Here is a 21687-nt window from a genome sequence, read left to right on the forward strand (position 1 = left end):
TTACAGACATCCGGAAAATGATGGAGGACGCTACAAACAGTAATCCTCAATCTCTTGGATTTACAGATAAATTAAAATCATGGCTTTCATGGTCATGGACGTACATATGCGGGGTTTGGTTTGTTATGGTTTTGACCATGATATATATTCTGAGGAGCCCTCTGAAACTGCAAGATACGCTCACCTCAGGTTGGTAAATGCAATAAGTACCTGGCTAGCTAAAGCTATGTATCGTTAGCGATGTAGCTCGCTGTACACAATACGTTTGACAGCGTGAGAATGTTTGACAGCTCGGTGGACCTGTCTTCGGAACGAGTCGTGCTACTAGCTGACTTGCTTAGTTAACCACTCATTTAACAGCAGCAATATTTTCCTTGTTGTAGTTAATTTATTAACGTCGTCGTGATTGGACATTTGGTGCTTACTAACACTCAGACATGAATTGTTCATTCATTCAGCAACACTATGGTGTAACACTGTATAACTCGACTTAAGGAATATCAGTAGCCTACTATATGTAAACTACTCTACTACAATGGTAATATTATGTGACTTTTTTTCATAAAAAGGAAATAATTTTGCACATTTGCTCCTATTATTTTAGCGTCTGTGTTCCTGAATACCCTGACACCTAAGTTCTATGTGGCACTCACTGGAACATCGTCCCTAATTTCGGGTTTAATTCTGGTGAGTTTGTGATCGTGAGTGTAGTTTCCCCTCTCAGCATATGATTAGTGATCTGATTACACCCATAAAGGCTCACATATAGATCTGTTTATCACTGACTATGGTCCACATCACAGGGCTGTAGCTGACTGACAAAACATGCACATAGATTTGACTGTGTCTGGTTCTCTAGAAACATACAGGTGTATTAAGATACAGCAACCTACTGTTTCACCTGCCAGCCTCTCTATATCTGATTTGCTCTCCATCACCCCCCCCCCCCCTCTCTCCTTCTCCCACACACACACTCTCCCACTTTCATTTCATCTTCTCATTCAACCCTCCCCCCCCCCCTTCCCTCCTCCCAGATATTCGAGTGGTGGTACTTCCGGAAGTACGGTACCTCCTTCATCGAGCAGGTGTCCGTGAGCCACCTGCGCCCTCTGCTCGGGGGGGGGGAGAGCAGCTCCTCCACCGGGCTGTTCTCCTCCGTGAACGGAGAACCAGAGCTCAGGCCCAGTGTCTCAGGTAGGGAACCAGAGCCCAGGCCCAGTGTCTCAGGTAGGGACTCTGCTCAGCCACCGGCCTCCTACAGACAGTATTCCAGAACATGATAGCAGATATTGAATGAAACATTGCAAATAAAAGGTCTCCTCTGCCAACCGAGGAGGCAGAGCCTAGGCGCACCGTCCCTGTAAAGGACGTTGTTTAATTTGATTAAATATTTGGTAAAATATTGCAGATTTTATAGTTGCAGGTTCAACCTTAACTCCTTCTCGTAAGTCGCTTTCGATGACGTAAGGTATAATGTCTTCATTTAGCGGATGCTTTTCTCTGGAGGTGGGGGGGATTTGGACCTGCGACTTCTTGATTTGCATTTAAATGCTCTGGACCCCTATGGATACAAACATGACTCAATATGACATTCTAATACATTTACATTTAGTCATTTAGCAGACGCTCTTATCCAGAGCGACTTACAGTAAGTACAGGGACATTCCCCCGAGGCAAGTAGGGTGAAGTGCCTTGCCCAAGGACACAACGTCAGTTGGCATGACCGGGAATCGAACTGGCAACCTTCGGATTACTAGTCCGACTCCCTCACCGCTCAGCCACCTGACTCCCTTAATAACTTGGAAGGTGATGTGTCCCAACATGCGGTGATGTCGCAAAGCCAGTCATGTCTCTTATAAAAGGCAGATCATCAATCAAAACTAAAGCAAAAGTCTATACAAGCTCTTATTTCAGCGCTATAGAACACAGTAGCCTAACCAGTTCAGGAGTCAGAGTCACCATAAAATCTTAAGTGTTACATCAAACAATTTCATAGGTTCAAATTTGCAGTTATCACAACAAGTAATATGCTAGTCTTCCTCTCGGTGCCCTTTGGCCATGTGTGGAGTGTGTATCTGAGCCTGTGCGTTCCTGCTCCTGTCATACACCTCATGTTGACATACTGTGCACAGAATGAAAACAATCTGTGAGATGTTACGATCAACGACATCATGGGAAGTTTAAAGGTGGAGTCAGGTGGCTGAGTGGTGAGGGAGTCGGGCTAGTAATCCGAAGGTTGCCAGTTCGATTCCCGGTCATGACAACTGACGTTGTGTCCTTGGGCAAGGCACTTCACCCTACTAGCCTCGGGGGAATGTCCCTGTACTTACTGTAAGTCGCTCTGGATAAGAGCGTCTGCTAAATGACTAAATGTAAAATGTAAATGTAAATCTATGACTTCAAGAGCTCAAGACAGCCCAAATGTTCCAGATGTTGTCTGAACCAGGCGGGTGTTGCAGGTGACTTAATCATGTGGTTGAACTGTGTTTTTTGCAGAGTGCAAGGTCTGGAGGAATCCTTTAAACCTGTTCAGGGGATCTGAATACAGCAGGTAGGTCTGTGCACATACTGTCACAACACTATCCTCTGAAGCCCTGCAGTTTGGTTGGGGCTTAGTTACTCTGCAACCAGACAAATCTTTGTATTGATTTATTTTGTCCTGTTTATTAGTAATATGTGTACTACTGTGTATAAGTGTGTATACAGCAAGGCACCTTTCTGTGCAGGTACACCCAGGTGACAGGTGTATTGCTGTGTGGTAGTGTGTGTTAGTAATAAGCACCTTTCTGTGCAGGTACACCCAGGTGACAGGTGTATTGCTGTGTGGTAGTGTGTGTTAGTAATAAGCACCTTTCTGTGCAGGTACACCCAGGTGACAGGTGTATTGCTGTGTGGTAGTGTGTGTTAGTAATAAGCACCTTTCTGTGCAGGTACACCTGGGTGACAGGTGTATTGCTGTGTGGTAGTGTGTGTTAGTAATAAGCACCTTTCTGTGCAGGTACACCCAGGTGACAGGTGTATTGCTGTGTGGTAGTGTGTGTTAGTAATAAGCACCTTTCTGTGCAGGTACACCCAGGTGACAGGTGTATTGCTGTGTGGTAGTGTGTGTTAGTAATAAGCACCTTTCTGTGCAGGTACACCTGGGTGACAGGTGTATTGCTGTGTGGTAGTGTGTGTTAGTAATAAGCACCTTTCTGTGCAGGTACACCTGGGTGACAGGGAAGGAGCCTCTCACATACTATGATATGAACCTGTCGGCTCAAGACCACCAGACCTTCTTCACTGGAGACACCCAGCAGCTGAAGCCAGAGGACACGGGTGAGTCCCCTCACACCGTGTCTGTCCCCTCACACCGTGTCTGTCCCCTCACACTGTGTCTGTCCCCTCACACTGTGTCTGTCCCCTCACACTGTGTCTGTCCTCTCACACTGTGTCTGTCCTCTCACACTGTGTCTGTCCTCTCACACCGTGTCTGTCCCCTCACACCGTGTCTGTCCTCTCACACTGTGTCTGTCCCCTCACACTGTGTCTGTCCTCTCACACTGTGTCTGTCCCCTCACACTGTGTCTGTCCCCTCACACTGTGTCTGTCCTCTCACACTGTGTCTGTCCTCTCACACTTTGTCTGTCCCCTCACACCGTGTCTGTCCCCTCACACCGTGTCTGTCCTCTCACACCGTGTCTGTCCCCTCACACTGTGTCTGTCCCCTCACACCGTGTCTGTCCCCTCACACCGTGTCTGTCCCCTCACACCGTGTCTGTCCCCTCACACCGTGTCTGTCCCCTCACACTGTGTCTGTCCTCTCACACTGTGTCTGTCCTCTCACACCGTGTCTGTCCCCTTACACCGTGTCTGTCCCCTCACACTGTGTCTGTCCTCTCACACCGTGTCTGTCCCCTCACACTGTGTCTGTCCTCTCACACTGTGTCTGTCCTCTCACACTGTGTCTGTCCTCTCACACCGTGTCTGTCCCCTCACACTGTGTCTGTCCCCTCACACTGTGTCTGTCCCCTCACACCGTGTCTGGTTACCCAGAGTTACAGCCTGGGAGGAATAGTCTTTACAACGTGTTTTCAGCTGTTGTCTGTGTTGTTGAGGTACGGCATGGTTCCATACTGTACAGGTGTGTGTGTGTGTCCCTGTCTGTGTTGCAGTTACACAGTAAGGTTTCAGTACTGCGGTTGTGTGTGTGTCACAGTGATGCAGAAGGGCTGGAGAGAGAGGAGTCCACAGGCCCGGATCAGAGCAGCGTACCAGGCCATCGAGCTCAACCATGAGTAGGTTCCACCTCTCCAACTCTGCTCCAACTGCTTTCTCTAACTCTAACTGTAGTATAACACTGTGTGTGTGTGCGTGTGCGTGAGTGTGTGTGTGTGTGTGCGTGTGTGTGTGCGTGTGTGTGTGTGTGTGCGTGTGTGTGTGCGTGTGTGTGCGTGTGTGTGTGCGTGTGTGTGTGTGTGTGTGCGTGTGTGTGCGTGTGCAGGTGTGCTGCTGCGTACGTTCTCCTGGCTGAGGAGGAAGCTGCCACCATCACAGAGGCTGAGAGGCTGTTTAAACAGGCCCTGCGGAGCGGTGAGGCTCCACACACACACACACACGCACACACACACACACACACACACACACACACACACTCCTCCACTCACACACGGAAGACCATGACCATGCTGGATCCAGACATTCAGATTTCCAGAGTTACTGTGTTGCTTAGCGTGTGATGCAGTGTGTTATTTGGGAGACATAACTGTCTTTCTGTCTCTCTCTGTCTCTCTCTCTGTCTCTCTCTCTGTCTCTCTCCCCCTCTCTCTCTCTCTCTGTCTCTCTCTCTCTCTCTCTGTCTCTCTCTCTGTCTCTCTCTCTCTCTCTGTCTCTCTCTCTCTGTCTCTCTCTCTCTCTCTCTCTGTCTCTCTCTCTCTCTCTCTCTCTCTCTCTCTGTCTCTCTCTCTCTCTCTCTCTCTCTCTCTCTCTCTCTCTCATAGCTGGTAAAGACATCAACTTACTGGTATATATCAAACGAAGGCTGGCTATGTGTGCTCGCAAGCTGGGCCGGATAAAGGAAGCGGTGAAGATGATGAGAGATGTGAGTGACTCTCCCTGCTTCCTAACCTGCACCTCCAGTCTCCTAGCAACCAGCACCCCGCCCAGCTCCTCACACCCTAACCCCCCTGACCCCCAGGACATGGTAGTAGACAGGTTGTAACTGTTGTCTCCTCCTCTCCAGTTAATGAAAGAGTTCCCTCTGTTGGGGATGTTAAATATACACGAAAACCTCTTGGAGGCGCTGTTAGAGCTTCAGGCGTACGCGGACGTGCAAGCAGTCCTCGCCAAATACGACGGTAAGACCGCCAAGCGCCCGCCTGGTGTTGGGTGTGAGCGCCGGGCGGGGGCGGGGCTTCCCGCCGTGGCCTCGGTGTCTCAGCCGCATGCGGACACGCACGGTCTCAACATTCCTTCCTCTTGCGTCCCTTCTGCTGTAGATATCAGCTTGCCAAAGTCCGCTACGATATGCTACACATCCGCTCTGCTGAAAGCCCGGGCTGTCTCAGATAAGTACGTCGGCCCGGCTTGGTCTCCCTCTCAGGTCTGTGTGGCTCTGACGCCGGGCACGTCGGTGTCACTCACTGCTCCTTGATCTGTAGCCATCGAGTTGTGGAATGTTGTGAGAATGTGTTTGATATCGAGGTAGTGCAACTGAGACGCATCAGAAAAGTCATACTTTTTGTTTTGATTGGGGGGGGGGTGTACAGTGCCTAGAACAGCGTTATTGCTGATTCCTGATTTGTCTTTCTTAACTCCTCTCTATTTGTCCTCCTCCATCTCCTCCTCTTGTCTCTTTTTCCTCTCTTCCTTTCCTCCTCTCGTACCCCCTCCTCCTCTCCTCCTCACCTCTCCTCCTCACCTCTCCTCTCCTCCTCACCTCCTCCTCCCCTCCTCACCTCCTTCCTCCTACCCTCCTCCCCTCCTCCCCACCTCCTCTCCTCCTCCTCCTCCTCTCCTCCTCCTCTCCTCCCCCCTCCTCTCCTCCCCCCTCCTCACCTCCTCCCCTCCCCTCCTCACCTCCTCCCCCCTCCTCCTCCTCCCCTCCTCACCTCCTCCCCACCTCCTCTCCTCCTCCTCCTACCCTCCTCCCCACCTCCTCTCCTCCTCCTCCTCCTCTCCTCCCCCCTCCTCCCCTCTCCTCTCCTCCTCCCCTCCCCTCTCCTCTCCAGGTTTTCTCCAGAGGCAGCCTCCAGGAGGGGTCTGAGCACAGCAGAGATGAACGCCGTGGAAGCCATACACAGAGCTGTGGAGTTCAACCCACACGTGCCAAAGGTCAGTCCCAGACACTGTGCAGGTCAAGGGTCAGCCTTGGTTGCATTGTTGTTTAGAGATTATTATTGTTGCAAATTGTTTTAAATGCAGACTGTCCTTTTGACTCTGTATTAGAAATGCCAATAGAACTATTAACCTTGTCTTGCCAGCAGATGGCAGTATTGCTTTGCGTTCTGTAGCTGTCCAGACATGAGGGCGGTATAGGCTTCATACCCAACCAATATTAAGCCATAGACCACATCTAAATCAACCCGTGCTTGATTCCTTGAATCCTATCTCCTTGTGAGTTCTGTAACACAGTGAAGGATGAGTGTCTGGGGAGGACCCTCTGGGCGTCTCCTTCCCTGCCCTGTGAGGAGCCGTCTCCTTCCCTGCCCTGTGAGGAGCCGTCTCCTTCCCTGCCCTGTGAGGAGCCGTCTCCTTCCCTGCCCTGTGAGGAGCCGTCTCCTTCCCCGCCCTGTGAGGAGCCGTCTCCTTCCCTGCCCTGTGAGGAGCCGTCTCCTTCCCTTTTGTGACTCAGCCAGAGGAGAGTGGGGTTGTGGTAGTGTTATAAACAATATAGTGTTTGTCCATGGTTAATTAGTCTACTGTACAGTTTTAGTGTCTGTGGAAGAGGCCAGGGTTAGGTAGGGTTAGGTAGGGATGCAGGGGCCAGGGGCAGGGCCAGAGGACGGGGGTAAGGGTAGGGAGGCTGGGGCCAGGGGCAGGGCCAGAGGACAGGGGTAGGGGTAGGGTTGCTGGGGCCAGGGGCAGGGCAGGGGTAGGGACGCTGGGGCCAGGGGCAGGGCCAGAGGACGGGGGTAGGGGTAGGGTTGCTGGGGCCAGGGGCAGGGCCAGAGGACGGAGGATGGGGACGGGGGTAGGGATGCCACTCTGCAGTCACACCCTGGTGCTCTGCAGCTGTAGATCCCTACTGGACTCTTCCCACAGGGATTAGTGTTGGGTGTCACACACACAGGCTTGACTCCTGTCAGCGTTTGTTGTGTGTGTTGCGTCCCTGCTCTCCTGTTGGAGACAGAAAGGTGTGTGTGTGTGTGTGTGTTGAAGCCTTTGATCCAGGCTTTGATGTGAGAGCCCTCATCCTCCTCTGTCTCTCCACCGCCCAGGGCCATCCTGCTGCTCCTCCCCTCTCCTCTTCTCTTCTCCTCTTTCCTCTCTTCTCCTCTTCTATCTTCTTCTTTCTCCTTCCCTCCCCAACCACCTTTTCCCCCACTCCTCTCCCCTCCTTTTCTCCTCTCCCCTCCTCCCCCTTTCTTTCCTCCATTTGCCACGAATAACAGAGACAGCGCTACAGCGCAGGGTGGGCCTGATTTCAACCTGACCCCCAAACCCATCCTGATCGTTTCCCTGTGGAAAGCTGTAGGAGGGTTCTATCTAAGTCATGGTCAGTTGTGTGATTTAACACCATAGAGAGCTGAGGGTCTATTCAGAGTCAGGGGAGGGTGTATTTGTTTTGCATGACGTTGCGGGGTGATGAATGCGCGTGTAGCCGAGTGGGGCCCTGTAGCGCAGCCACCCGGCTAGCTATCCCCGTCCAAGCAGATACCGCCGACTCGCTGGACTGGAGCAGAGCGCTCGCTCTTGTGGGTGGGCTGTAGTTCCCTGCTTCTCCTACTGCATTTTATGGTTCAGATAACAAGACCCCCCCCCAAACACACATACGCATGATCTCTCCCCCGGTCTCGACTACGTGAGCTCCCACCGTCTCCTGTCACCCTTGGACAGGCGGAGGAATGAAAGCTGGATTGATGTGCGCTCTGCGATGGTCAGGCAGGGCATCGTGGGGCGTGTGACTGGGGGGAAACTGTCTTCTGCTCGTTTCGCCTGGCGAAATTACATGTCGAGTCAATGTGAATTCGCATCTATCGCGTCTTTCGATTGAGTTGAAATTTTACATTTACAGCGCAGGGTGGGGTACGTGCAGGTTGAGGGGGTACATCATGCGTCCGGATTGCGTCCCGGGGGAGGGGGGGGGCTACCTCCCGGAAATGAGTCTCTGCAGGTTGGGATGTCTGCATAATCCACTACATTTGCGTGACGCTGTGTCGCGAAGGTTTACCAGTGTAGAGATGTAATTGGCGTTTGAGAATAAATGGAGGACAAGAGTATTGTAGCTGTCTGTGTGCTGCTGCTATAGGCCTACGACACAACTTAGTATTTGTTTATAGTACTCATTTTGGACATGGTTCATGACCAAAAAAAACGGTTGGCTCTTAACGATTCGCGCGAAGAAACACAAATGAACGCAAAGCGAAAATTTGCTTCATTCGCCCCAATAATTCGCTTCGCGTTTGGTGTGAACACATCATGTGCTAGGTCTCTTAACTGTGCTATTGGTCTTAGCAGTGCTAGTGGTATTAGCTGTGCTAGCGGTGTTAGCTCAGCTAGCGGTGTTAGCTCAGCTAGCGGTGTTAGCTCAGCTAGCGGTGTTAGCTCAGCTAGCGGTGTTAGCTCAGCTAGCGGTGTTAGCTCAGCTAGCGGTGTTAGCTGTGCTCTGATTGCCCTTTTAGCAGGTCCCGCTGGATTACAGTATATGGACATAATGCTACATCACATGAGCAGACTGCACTAAATGCCCTACACACCTCAGCTGTCCAATGATGGAGGGGGGAGGGAGGGAGGGGGCGAGGATATGTGGGAAGTGATGGAAGTAGAGAAGGAGAGAGGGAAAGAAGGGAGGGGGGGAAGGAGGCTGATGTCATTGTCTTCTATGTGTTCCGTTGTGCTAAATGCCGAAGATTAAAATCAGAGAGAGGCTTATGAGTGTTCCAGGATAAAAGGGGAACACAGATGAAACTCAATCCCTTCATCAAAGAGATGGCAGAGGAGGGGGGGGGGGGGAGGGGGGGAGAGGGGCAGAGCAGAGGGCCGAGGTGTTACCCGTACTCATGCCAGGGGGCACAGCTGTCTGTCTGAGGCTTTGGACTTAACCCTTAACCCCTCGACCTTCACACACACTCTCTCCCTGCTTCCCTCCTTCCTGCCTCACTTGGATGGTGACACTGTGCTGGGCTCTTCCTATCGTTGGGGTGGAGTGTGTTAACAGACTCTACTTTATTCATGCATGCAGAAACACTGTTCTACCCCAGGATACTCCAGCCCCAGCCTTTGACCCTAGCCCAGCCTCTCTCAGCCCTGTCTCTCCAGCCTCACCCCCTGCCCTGTCTCTCCTGCCCTGATGTGGGCCCCTGGGTCTGAGGGGGGTAGGGGGGAGAGGGAGGGGGCCATCTCGGCGGGCTGGCTGGCTAAGCCTGTGACCATGGGGGGGATTAGACAGGATTAACTCTGGGGTAACCTTCCCAAAGTGACAGCCTGAACCCTGAGGCAGTGAGGCCAGGCAGCCCTGAACCCTGGGGCTGTGAGGCAGTGAGGCCAGGCAGCCCTGAACCCTGGGGCTGTGAGGCAGTGAGGCGGGGTCCAGGCAGCCCTGAACCCTGGGGCTGTGAGGCAGTGAGGCCAGGCAGCCCTGAACCCTGGGGCTCTGAGGCAGTGAGGCCAGGCAGCCCTGAACCCTGGGGCTGTGAGGCAGTGAGGCGGGGTCCAGGCAGCCCTGAACCCTGGGGCTGTGAGGCAGTGAGGCGGGGTCCAGGCAGCCCGGTCTGGAGCACTGGAGGGCTGGACGTCCCGTGTGACAGGTTCAACACTTACCATACACTTTTATCCAAAGCAACTAAAAGGCGTAGTGCATATGGGAAAGATTACGAAAATCAAGGATTAGAAGTGCGTAGTATTTTGGTGGTCAGGGTTAGGGTTAGGGTTGGAGTGTGGATTTTACTAGGAACAGTGTGGAATAACTACACAGATTAGCCTGCACACACACATTCACACACACACATTCACACACGCACACACATTCAAACACGCACACACACATTCACACACACACACACACACACACCCTTCCTAGCAATGCTACAAAGCATACTGGTCTACTGTACCTACCACATGGCTCTGGCTTACTACACACTAGACATAGTCACACACACACAAAATAACAATAACACACATGCCTACACTCATACACACACACTCTCGTACAACACAATAACACTCATACACACACACTCATACAACACAATAACACTCATACACACACACTCTCGTACAACACAATAACACTCATACACACACACTCTCGTACAACACAATAACACTCATACACACACACTCTCGTACAACACAATAACACTCATACACACACACTCTCGTACAACACAATAACACTCATACACACACACTCTCGTACAACACAATAACACTCATACACACACACTCTCGTACAACACAATAACACTCATACACACACACTCTCGTACAACACAATAACACTCATACACACACACTCTCGTACAACACAATAACACTCATACACACACCCTCTCGTACAACACAATAACACTCATGCACACACACTCTCGTACAACACAATAACACTCATGCACACACACTCTCGTACAACACAATAACACTCATGCACACACACTCTCGTACAACACAATAACACTCATGCACACACACTCTCGTACAACACAATAACACTCATACACACACACTCTCGTACAACACAATAACACTCATACACACACACTCTCGTACAACACAATAACACTCATACACACACACTCTCGTACAACACAATAACGCACACACACAGACACACACATACAGCTTTCGGTGGGATTGTTCCCACTTGAACAGTTGCAAAATAGGGCTCTCAACAAATACCTCAGTCATGTCTGTGGTTGCAGTGGTCGGCAAGGGGATTGCCCAATGGTGGACGAGGGACTGTGGATGGTGAACGAGGTGTTGATTTAGGAAAGAGACGCTGCTTTAATGAATGTGAGGAATGAGTTTGAATGGAGTTTGAAATGAGTGTGCTTTCTCTAGGTTTAGGATTGAAGAGCTGTAGACCGTTACTGATAGACTCTAAACATCTACAAAACGATAGTTAGTCTATACAGACTTATAGGATGATTCTATGCTAACCTTTAGGATGAGTCTACTGATCCATGATGGGCCTGGTACCATTATGAACGGTGTCTCCTCTCTCCTCAGTACCTGCTAGAGATGATGGGCCTGATACCATTATGAACGGTGTCTCCTCTCTCCTCAGTACCTGCTAGATATGATGGGCCCAATACCATTATGAACGGTGTCTCCTCTCTCCTCAGTACCTGCTAGATATGATGGGCCTGGTACCATTATGAATGGTGTCTCCTCTCTCCTCAGTACCTGCTAGAGATGATGGGCCTGATACCATTATGAACGGTGTCTCCTCTCTCCCCAGTACCTGCTAGAGATGATGGGCCTGGTACCATTATGAACGGTGTCTCCTCTCTCCTCAGTACCTGCTAGAGATGATGGGCCTGGTACCATTATGAACGGTGTCTCCTCTCTCCTCAGTACCTGCTAGAGATGAAGAGCCTGATCTTGCCTCCAGAGCACATCCTGAAGCGAGGGGACAGCGAGGCCGTGGCCTACGCCTTCTTCCACCTGCAGCACTGGAAGAGAGCAGAGGGAGCCCTCAACCTGCTGCACTGCACCTGGGAAGGAAGTACGTACACACACACGCACACACCTGAACCTGCCGCACTGCACCTGGGAAGGAAGTACGTACGCACACACACACACCTGAACCTGCTGCACTGCACCTGGGAAGGAAGTACGTACACACACACGCACACACACCTGAACCTGCCGCACTGCACCTGGGAAGGAAGTACGTACACACACACGCACACACACCTGAACCTGCCGCACTGCACCTGGGAAGGAAGTACGTACACACGCACGCGCACACACACCTGAACCTGCTGCACTGCACCTGGGAATGCAGTACGTTCACACACACACACACACACAGCTGCTCTAAAGTTGCTCCTTCCTCCACAGTCTGTTATCTTACCAGGGTGTGTTTGATTTGTCTCTGTGTTTTTCTGTGTTCTGCTGCTACAGCTTTCCGGATCATTCCCTACCCCCTGGAGAAGGGGCACCTGTTCTACCCCTACCCTGGCTGCACAGAGTCAGCCGACAGAGAGCTGCTTCCCTGTGAGTAGGAGAGACCCAGAAATGGTCTCTCTCTGGCTTGAAGACAAGATGGTCATCAACATGATCCTGTCACACTGCTTAAACACCTGTCTCTCTGCTTCCTGTATCTCTGTCCCTCTCGCTCTCTCCCTCTACCTCTCCCTACCTCTCTCTCTATCGCTCTACTTATGTCTCTCTCTACCTCTCCCTCTACCTCTCCCTACCTCTCTCTCTATTGCTCTACCTCGCTCTATCTCCCTCTACTTCTATGTTCCTCTACCTCTCTATCTGTCTACCTCCCTCTCTCTCGCCAGCCTTCCACGAGGTGTCTGTGTACCCAAAGAAGGAGCTTCCCTTCTTCATCCTGTTCACGGCCGGCCTCTGCTCCTTCACCGCCATGCTGGCCATGCTCACACACCAGTTCCCAGAGCTCATGGGCGTCTTTGCCAAAGCAGTAAGTCCTGTCTCCTCTCCCCTCTCCCCTCTTCTCTCCTCTCCTCTCCTCTCCCGTCTCCTCTCCCCTCTTCTCTCCTCTCCTCTCCTCCCCTCCCCTCTCCTCTCCTCTCCTCTCCCCTCTCCTCTCCCCTCTTCTCTTCTCTCCTCTCCTCCCCTCTCCCCTCCTCTCCTCCTCTCCCCTCTTCTCTCCTCTCCTCCCCTCTCTCCTCTCCCCTCTCCTCCCCTCCTCCCCTCTCCTCTCCTCCCCTCTCCCCTTCTCTCCTCTCTCCCCTTCTCTCCTCTCCCCTCTTCTCTCCTCTCCTCCCCTCTCCTCCCCTCTCCCCTCCTCTCCTCTCCCCTTCTCTCCTCCCCTCTCCCCTTCTTTCCTCTCCTCCCCTCTCCTCTCCTCTCCCCTTCTCTCCTCCCCTCTCCCCTTCTCTCCCCTCCCCTCCCCTCTCCTCTCCTCTCCTCCCCTCTCCCCTTCTCTCCTCTCCCCTCCTCTCCTCCCCTCTCCCCTTCTCTCCTCTCCCCTCCTCTCCTCCCCTCTCCCCTTCTCTCCTCCCCTCCACTCTCCCCTCTTCTCTCTCTGCTCTTCTTTACTCCTCTCATTCTTTCTTTCTCCCTCTCCCTACCTCTTATCTCTTCTACTAACCTCTAACCTCAATTTCTATCATCATCCTTCTCTCTCTCTCTCTCTCTCTCTCTCTCTCTCTCTCTCTCTCTCTCTCTCTCTTCCCTGTCTGCATCCTCAGCAGGGCCTGAGGATGTGTAGCATTTAAATGCGTGCGCATGATTTATATCCTTTTATTGTTTATTTATAACCTGTTGTGGTGAGGGGGTCTATGTTTCTAGCTGGTTTGGCTCAGCCAAAGCACTCTCTAATCCTGTGTTTACTGGCGCTGTGTTTATGAGGTCTCACTTTGCACAGCCGCTAGCCCCTGCCGCCCGCGCAGCCCGCCGGCCGGCCGGCAGCCGTTCCCCCGGCTTGTTATGGGAACGTCTCCACCAGCTCTTTTACAGCAGGGCACAGCGCCTGGCTTGTGTCCTGACCGAGCCGGTACACACCACCCGGGGGTGGGGGGTCAGCTGTTGAGGAGAAGCAGATATTTTGTTGAGGAAAAACCTCTTTGAATTGAATGTTGAAGAGAGGAGGAAATTGGAGAGAGGAAACAAGAGGAGAGAGGGGGAGGAGGAGAGGAGAGAAGGGGAGGAGGAGAGGGGAGAAGGGGAGGAGGAGAGGAGAGAAGGGGAGGAGGAGAGGGGAGAAGGGGAGGGGAGAGGAGAGAAGGGGAGGAGGAAAGGGGAGGAGGAGAGGGGAGAAGGGGAGGAGGAGAGGGGAGAAGGGGAGGAGGAGAGGGGAGGGACGCCACTATATGTGGAAATTGACCGTCTGCATGCAGACCTTCTGTAAAAACGCATTGTCAGACATAATAAAACAGTAGATTGTCTGCATAATAGACCAAACAGATGGTGAGAAAGTCTGTTTTTGACCTTGGAGGGACTGCTGTCAAGGACAGTTTCTGTGATGTTTCCGTGACGTTTCTGTGATTGCTGGGATGAAAGTGTGGAAAGTGTGGTGGTACATCCTCCTTATCTACTAGTGAGGGAGAGGAGAAGAGGGAGGGAGGGAGGGAGGAGAAGTGAAGAAGAGAGGGGTAGGAGGAGAAGGGGAGAGGAGGGAGGGAGGGAGGAGAAGTGAAGAAGAGAGGGGTAGGAGGAGAAGGGGAGAGGAGGGAGGGAGGGAGGGAGAGCCTTCTCTCCTGTCAGAGCCATCTGTTGTGAGCTGGAAAGTATTGCTTCATAAACACATTAAAGGCCTGTTTATGGTGGATTGAACTATTTTAGTTTAAACATTTTTCAGATGCATGATATTGAGCCAATTTCAGTTGCAGAGGCCATTACAAGGCTGTGGTATTCTCTGTACAGCTGCCCCTGTGATCTTGTATAATAAAAAATAAAAAAATACATATAAAATAAAAATATAATGAAAAATGTATATAAAGCGTGTGGGATGATTTTGCATGCATTGGGTAATGGTGTATTTCTTTGTCTCTGTGTGTCTCTTTCCTTCCCTCCTCTCTTTCCCTCCTCTATTTCTCTCCCTCCTCTTTCTTTCCTTCACTCTATCTCTTCCTCCTCTCCTTCTCTCCCTCCCCTCTTTCTCTCCTTCTCTCTTTCTCTTCCTCCTTCCCTTCTCTCCTTCTCTCCCTCCCCTCTTTCTCTCCTCTCTTTCTCTTCCTCCTCCTCCTTCTCTCCCTCCTCTCCTTCTCTCCCTCCCCTCTTTCTCTCCTCTCTTTCTCTCCCTTCTCTCCTTCTCTCTCTTCCTCCTCCTCTCCTTCTCTCCCTCGCAGTTCTTCAGCACTCTCTTCGCACCGTTGGGCTTCTTTGCTGACAAGATGGAGAGCTTCATGCCGTCCGGCTTCTGGCACCAGCTGACTCTAGTCTGACCCCATTGCACACACACTCACACACACACACACACTCCAGCTCCACAGAGGAAAAGAGGGTTGGTTCTCCTGTCTTTAGCATGAACGTTCGTGTTACTGTGTTACTGATGATGTTGGCTTGCGTCGTATCAACACTGCGACACAGCCATGCGACCCTCCCCACTGTTAAAGCAGACTTCTCCTCCCAGTAAACATCTACCACATACAACTCAGAAGGACTTCAAGGACTCGATCATTTCTGGTAACTTAAGGAAACTCTGAATGGGACGCTGACCCTGTTTAAACCAGCTGGAGGTCTCCAAAGCCAGCCATCATTACATTTAGCCATTTAGCAGACGCTCTTATCCAGAGCGATTTACAGTAAGTACAGGGACATTCCCCCCGAGGCAAGTAGGGTGAAGTGCCTTGCCCAACGACACAACGTCATTTGGCACGTGCAGGAATCGAACTGGCAACCTTCAGATTACAAGCCCGATTCCCTAACCGCTCAGCCACCTGACTCCTCATCTGGAGGCGCTATGTATTGATTGGTTAGATGCTGAGCCAGTACTAGTCAGAACATCAGTGTGGTTGATACAGCTGGCGGCCATCTTGGACACATGTCCTTCTAAGCCCTGCTACCTCTGCTGTGATGTCACAGCTACTTCCTGAGTCACTGGAGTGACAGACAAGGACACAGAGGTGGTGGCAGAGAAAGACAGGAAGAGAGTGAGACGGAGATAGAGAGATGGAGAGACAGAGCGACAGAGAGAGAGATAGAAAGATACAGAGAGAGAGAAAGAGAGAGAGTGAGTGAGACAGAGACTGTCTTGGTGATTTGGTGTATGGGTTGAATGACTGTTCCTAGATGATCTGTTTCTGGGTCTCTGTTTCTGACAGTCTGACACAGTGGCTGGAGACACGTCTGTGAGGCTGGGTTCAAACAGAGTGCTGATTTACAGGCTGGGTCTGTCTCCAGTGTATACACGCCAACCCCCCTCCACCCAGCCCCGTTACCATGGCACGACACCTTAGCACTATATCACCGTAGTAACCTTCCCTCAGCCATAACACCCCAAAAAAATTAAATGTGTTTATCACTGGTCATGGCAGAGCATCAGTCTCACAAGACACCGTACTGCTGCTGAGAAGGTATGGGGTATTAAAAGTTTAAAAGCAAGTGTAAAAATGCTGTGGAGTACTTGGAGGGTGTTTGATTTGAGTTTACGATACAAGAAACACTTAGATTGTCCCTGAAATAACCAGTGTCTTGAGTTTTAGTGAGGTCCAGTTACATACTTAATTCATACCTCTGGGACATTTCAATATTTGGAGCAGGGAGATATTTACATTTTGTGTGTGGGGTTTTACAGAGGCCCTGCACGTAGTTACATTACAGCTAATGGTAGACATTAGAGTAGTGAATTTCTCCTGCCTCTGTTTCCTGGTAGACATTAGAGTAGTGTGTCTCTGTTCTGCCTCTGTTTCCTGGTAGGCATTACAGTAGTGTGTCTCTCCTGCCTCAGATTCCTGATAGACATTAGAGTAGTGTGACTCTGTCCTGCCTCTGTTTCCTGGTAGACATTAGAGTAATGTGACTCTCTCCAGCCTGTTTCCTGGTAGACATTAGAACAGTGTGTCTCTCTTGCCTCTGTTTCCTGGTAGACATTAGAACAGTGTGTCTCTCCTGCCTCTGTTTCCTGGTAGACATTAGAACAGTGTGTCTGACTCTCCAGGTACAGAACCACACCTGTGTGTCAGACTGCTACATTTCCGGCCACACTCATGATCACAGCTTCTGAAGACCCTCCTCGTAACATGGGATACTTGATAAAGTGCCTTTTTCTCTCAGATTTTCCATGGTTTAACTGAATTGTTTCCTACAACAAACATCCTTATACTTTCACTAAATGGGATTCTTTAATGGGTCAAAGAAAAATCAGTTCATTAAATAATTCCTGGCATTACACTAAGGCGAAACCATCAACTTTGCTCAATACTAAACTCAAGACCTGCACAGTCTTGATTCAGGCAGAAACAGTATACACATTTATGACGAGTAGGCCACAACAAATGTCATTGTGTAAAGCATGACAATGGTTCTAACTTGGTCTAATCTGTACTAACAGTACCGTCATCTAACAGATGTGCCAAAGCAACTGTCACAGGCTTTGTGCTCAAAACTACGTCTGACTTCATCCTGTGTAAAGTTCTTGCTATTAGCTCTTGTTTTTTCCTTTCCATGAAGATACTGAAATCTTCAAAAGCCCCCAGCTTCAGGAGCAGAGTGTCATGCTGAAGACAGGAGGGTTATTGTGGATCTAGCGCCATGCGTTGAGTCTGAGCGCTCACAATAAATTGGTTCTTGAATGTACGCTAAAGGGCTGTGGGGCTTTTTGTTGTCTTGTTGTTGAATAAATAAATGACATCCTTGATTTGGGTTTGAATTATCGATCTTCTTGGAGAGACAGACGTCTTAACCCTCGTGCTGCCTTCGGGTCACATGACCCAAAGGTTCATAACGAACCATCGTTGTGTTTACCCAATTTTACCCAATACAAAAACAAATAAAAATAATTTTCTTTTAACCATTCCAATGTGGGGGGTCTGAGACAGCCCGACAGTTAAAAGAAAATGCTTCACTTTGTTTTTGTATGAGGTAAATTTGTCGCAATACGAAGGTGGGTCACAATGACTAATGGGTCAGAATGACCCGAAGATAACACAAGGGTTAACCTGGTCAGGTGAGAGCTTAGTTCAGACAGGTGAGAGGGTATCTCGACAGGTGACAGGTAAGATAGACAGGTGACTGGTAAATTAGACAGGTGAGAGGGTATATAGTCAGGTGACAGGTTAGACAGATGACTGCTGAAGAGACAGGTCAGCTGGACACACATCCTCTCAGCAGGCAGCACCATAACACACACCCTCGTGTATCTCACACACACACACACACACACACACACACACACACCTGGGAGAGAGAGAGATGCGTTCTGCACAGATAAACCCCATCTGTCAGACAGTAAAACAACCTTACCAGACCAACATGCTGATGAAGACACACATGCCCTGAAGGTCACTTACATGTTACACTAAACTCCTATAAATCAGGCTGCATGTCCCAGAGACACACACACACAGACACCCTCACCCCTCCACCCCAATGACCCTTATCCAGAGTCACAGTCTGAGTCTGCTCAGCAGACTGTGGGCTCAGGTGTGGGCCAGGTCTGGTCTGGGTCTTGGTCTGGGTCTGGTCTGGGTCTGGTTTGGGTCTGGTCTGGTGTGGTCTGGCTGGTCTGGGTCTTGTTCCAGGTTGGGGTTGGAGAAGGACAGGCGACCAAACCAACCAGCTAGCATTGTGTTTATTATTCCAGGCCGATCCTGGCGCAGAAGAGGAATGTGTAGCACTGATTATGAGATTATTACCATGTGGTATTTTTCATAACTTGTCAAATCCAGCCTACATGTATAACCACCAGAGCCGACACAACACAACTATTGACTATTCAACTGTTGGCACATGAAGACGTGATTCAGTCAAGATTACTGAGGTTGAGGTTATTGCTGCACTGTGCATGGTACAATTCTGACCGTTCCTTGACTCCACCGAAACACAGTTCAAAACGTAAAGATCCTTCACTTTCTGCTGCACTTACCATGGACACTATTTGTATGTCGCTTTGGATAAAAGCGTCTGCTAACTTATTAAGTAGGTAAATGTAAGCGTTATAGTGGGGTCCTGGTTTCCCCAGAGAGGACACGGCTAGACTTCTGCTGCACAGATCACCAAAAACAAAGTGGTTTATCGAACCCGATATCTAATCTCCCAAGGGCCTGAACGATGAGACGCATCCATGTATTACCCATGAGCCTTTGAGCATTTTACGTAAGTACATTTTTAATGCATGGACACAAACATGGGATCAGCTTTGACTAACTGAATGCATTACGGTGAATGGCAAGATTAACCAAATTTGGCCTCTAAGTGGCTTTATGTCTACATAGTTGGTTGTCATTATGTAGACTGGATTAAAGAGTTTTTTTTATAGCAACTCATGTGATTATGATTACTTGGTTTTACGATTGGTCGCATATTTTGTTTGTCGTAAGTAGCAGCAATAGCTATTAGCTTTTAGCACGTTCTGGGTTACCGCTGTTTTCTGTCAAATGCCAACTTCCGCATTTGTCTCTATTCATTGATCAGCCTATGTAAGGTATTAAATCAACTGGCGTAAAATAAAATAAAAAGATAGGCCTATGTCTGATGTTCCTTGTAGTAAACGTTAATTTGACTTGGTCACAGTTTTCGTTAGGTCACCGGGTTCACCTGCTGGAGATCACCTCATGAGAAGATTGTAGGGATTTTCTGAACTTTCTCTCCCAGCATATTATGTCACTTGGCCACAACCCAGTCAGAACCACTAAATTAATATAAAACCTTTATTACTGAACCATAAAATCTCACAACGGCCAAAATAAACAGTTAGACTGGCGGCCCATCAAGCGTTTTCAACACTTTTCATCACGCGCTCCAGGGATTAATCGAACAACGTCTAAAAGTACACTGACATCAGCGCGTTTCTTCGTATTTCTTGGCACACAAACAAATTTACGGACGGCTGTTGGGAGTCGTACAACCTTGACGGACCGACCTGTCTGATGTTCTTCCCCGGAGGAGACGGAGAGTGTATTTCCTCTCCACATTCTGTGGTCCTGGGACCAGGATAGAGCATGTCGTCAGGTTGAGGGGGCAGGGGAGTGTGTGTGTGAGGGGGGACTGTAGGTTGATTCAGGCCGGGTATTCTGGCAGACGTAGCCGAGAAAATGTTTCGGTTTGGTCATCACGGTAACTAACTTCGAATTTTTACAAATGGCTGAACTATTTTACCAAACCATTCTGTGTCAACTTAGCCTATTCTCCACTATTTACACAAATGATTATAGGCTAGCCTATATGTAAGGGGTTGTAGCCTACTATTGTTGGGTTAGTAAAGCTTGTTCCCTTCCTATTTTCCTGTCTGAATAACAATGCAGACGAGAACCTGGACGCATGTTCAACTTAATTAACCTAGTTATGAAAAATACCACAGCTATCAACCATCCTCCCCAACAGTCTTTCCCCCAGAGCACCAACTCCAAATCAGGGTTAAGGAATGGAGGAGACAGGAAGAATCAACTAGGTTTAATATAGAGGGGTATATTTCAAAGTATATTTAGGTCCTTCCCAAGGTGACAATAACCTTGTTCAACTAACTCTAGAACACTCTCTCTCTATCTCTCTCTTTCTTTCTCCCTGTTATGAACTTTCTTTTTATATTTTTATTTGTAATATCTTACAATTATCAAAGTGTTAGAGCCATGACATTTGAGTTTACTCTTTCCAAGAGTTTCCTTAAGATATTTCCTTCAGCCTGCTAGAGGCTGCATCCTCTGACATGGCAGGTAAATACAGGCCGTTCTTCGACTTAGACCACCGAAATGGTGCACTACTTATGCACTACTTGCATGTCGATTTGGATGAGAGCGTCTGCTAAATGATTAAAATGTAAATGGTGATGGTATTGTAAGGTTAACTAGAGAGACACAGATTGAGTTCCTGTCACCTCGTATATCTGATCTGAACAAGTCAAGAAGCTTGAAGGTCAAATAAAAACATGGTCATATTGAGCGTATCGGACATTTTGTCCACTTTTTATTTCCCGTTTGACAGATCTGTGTACCGGCCTAGACCAACCTCCAGGAAGACTCTGCTGGCCCTGGATTCAGTAGCCTCCGGATGATTCTGCTGGTTCTGTGGAACTAAACAGCGCCTTGTGCAACGTCCTGTTTTTATTTCAGTCCTCCATCTCTCTCTGGCTCTGCTAGGGGCTCTTGATGAAGCTGGACTCCACACAGCCCAGTCAGCCCAGGCTTGTGTAACAACGCAGGAGAAAAGTGCTCTTTTGTGATAACATGGGAGACAGACTCGGAAACTAGTGATGAATGCACAGGAGGAAACTGTGACACAAACCGTCCATCACTGAGTCTGCATGAGGACGTGTAATTGAACCTTCCAGAGATAAGTCTTCCCAGTCATGTTTTTTTCTGAATTTCGCATAAACATTTGTTCACAATGTCATTTTTTATCTCTCGTAGCAACAGCAGCCCGACTCCCCAGTGATTCTGTCTTGACCTCTAAAACAGCTCGTGTTGGATGCTGGAACCATTTTGAAAGAACGTTTTCATGACAGTTTATCGTGTACACAATACAAAAGTACATAATTACAGGCATGGCAGGGTGCTTTACTGAGAGCACACACCTGTGAAAACAGCATCTCTAGTACTAGTCTCTCTTTTTTTCATTTATTTTTCAAACCAACAGGGCAACAGGGCAAGGCCACTATCAACCAAAGGTAGCTTCAAAAAAATCTTTGACTTAGCATAATGAGAGACATACACACTGTACATCACTAAAACACCGTCAAATTCTACTTCAACGCCA

General features: G+C 49.4%; 1 protein-coding gene across 4 annotated transcripts; it reads left to right on the forward strand.

Annotated features, from left to right (window-relative positions):
• The first annotated feature begins 17 nt into the window (after nt 1-17).
• On the forward strand, nt 18-17635 carry st7l (suppression of tumorigenicity 7 like). 4 transcript variants are annotated; one of them, XM_067234821.1, is made up of 15 exons: nt 18-189; nt 605-687; nt 1035-1194; nt 2497-2551; nt 3203-3318; nt 4199-4277; nt 4484-4572; nt 4980-5080; nt 5222-5336; nt 5478-5550; nt 6210-6312; nt 11716-11866; nt 12268-12360; nt 12654-12793; nt 15126-17635. In XM_067234821.1, exons 1-15 carry the CDS (start codon nt 18-20, stop codon nt 15219-15221), a joined length of 1626 nt encoding a protein of 541 aa, XP_067090922.1. In that variant the 3' UTR covers nt 15222-17635. The 4 variants fall into 4 exon arrangements, 3 of the variants coding, with proteins under 3 accessions (XP_067090922.1, XP_067090909.1, XP_067090931.1); XR_010876576.1 differs by having other exon boundaries at nt 21-189; nt 5222-5550; nt 15126-16662; nt 16705-17635; XM_067234808.1 differs by having other exon boundaries at nt 21-189; nt 5222-5550.
• Nucleotides 17636-21687: the final 4052 nt, after the last annotated feature.

The sequence above is a fragment of the Osmerus mordax genome, chromosome 1, assembly GCF_038355195.1.
Source record: "Osmerus mordax isolate fOsmMor3 chromosome 1, fOsmMor3.pri, whole genome shotgun sequence".
Lineage (NCBI taxonomy): Eukaryota > Metazoa > Chordata > Actinopteri > Osmeriformes > Osmeridae > Osmerus > Osmerus mordax.

Bases quoted from the DNA above. Each gene is read 5' to 3' on its own strand.
- st7l (XM_067234808.1), top strand. From the start codon at position 21: ATGGAGGACGCTACAAACAGTAATCCTCAATCTCTTGGATTTACAGAT. The intron at 4,278-4,483 runs GTAGGTTCCACC...GTGCGTGTGCAG, and splicing joins GCCATCGAGCTCAACCATGA to GTGTGCTGCTGCGTACGTTC. The intron at 11,867-12,267 runs GTACGTACACAC...CTGCTGCTACAG, and splicing joins GCACTGCACCTGGGAAGGAA to CTTTCCGGATCATTCCCTAC.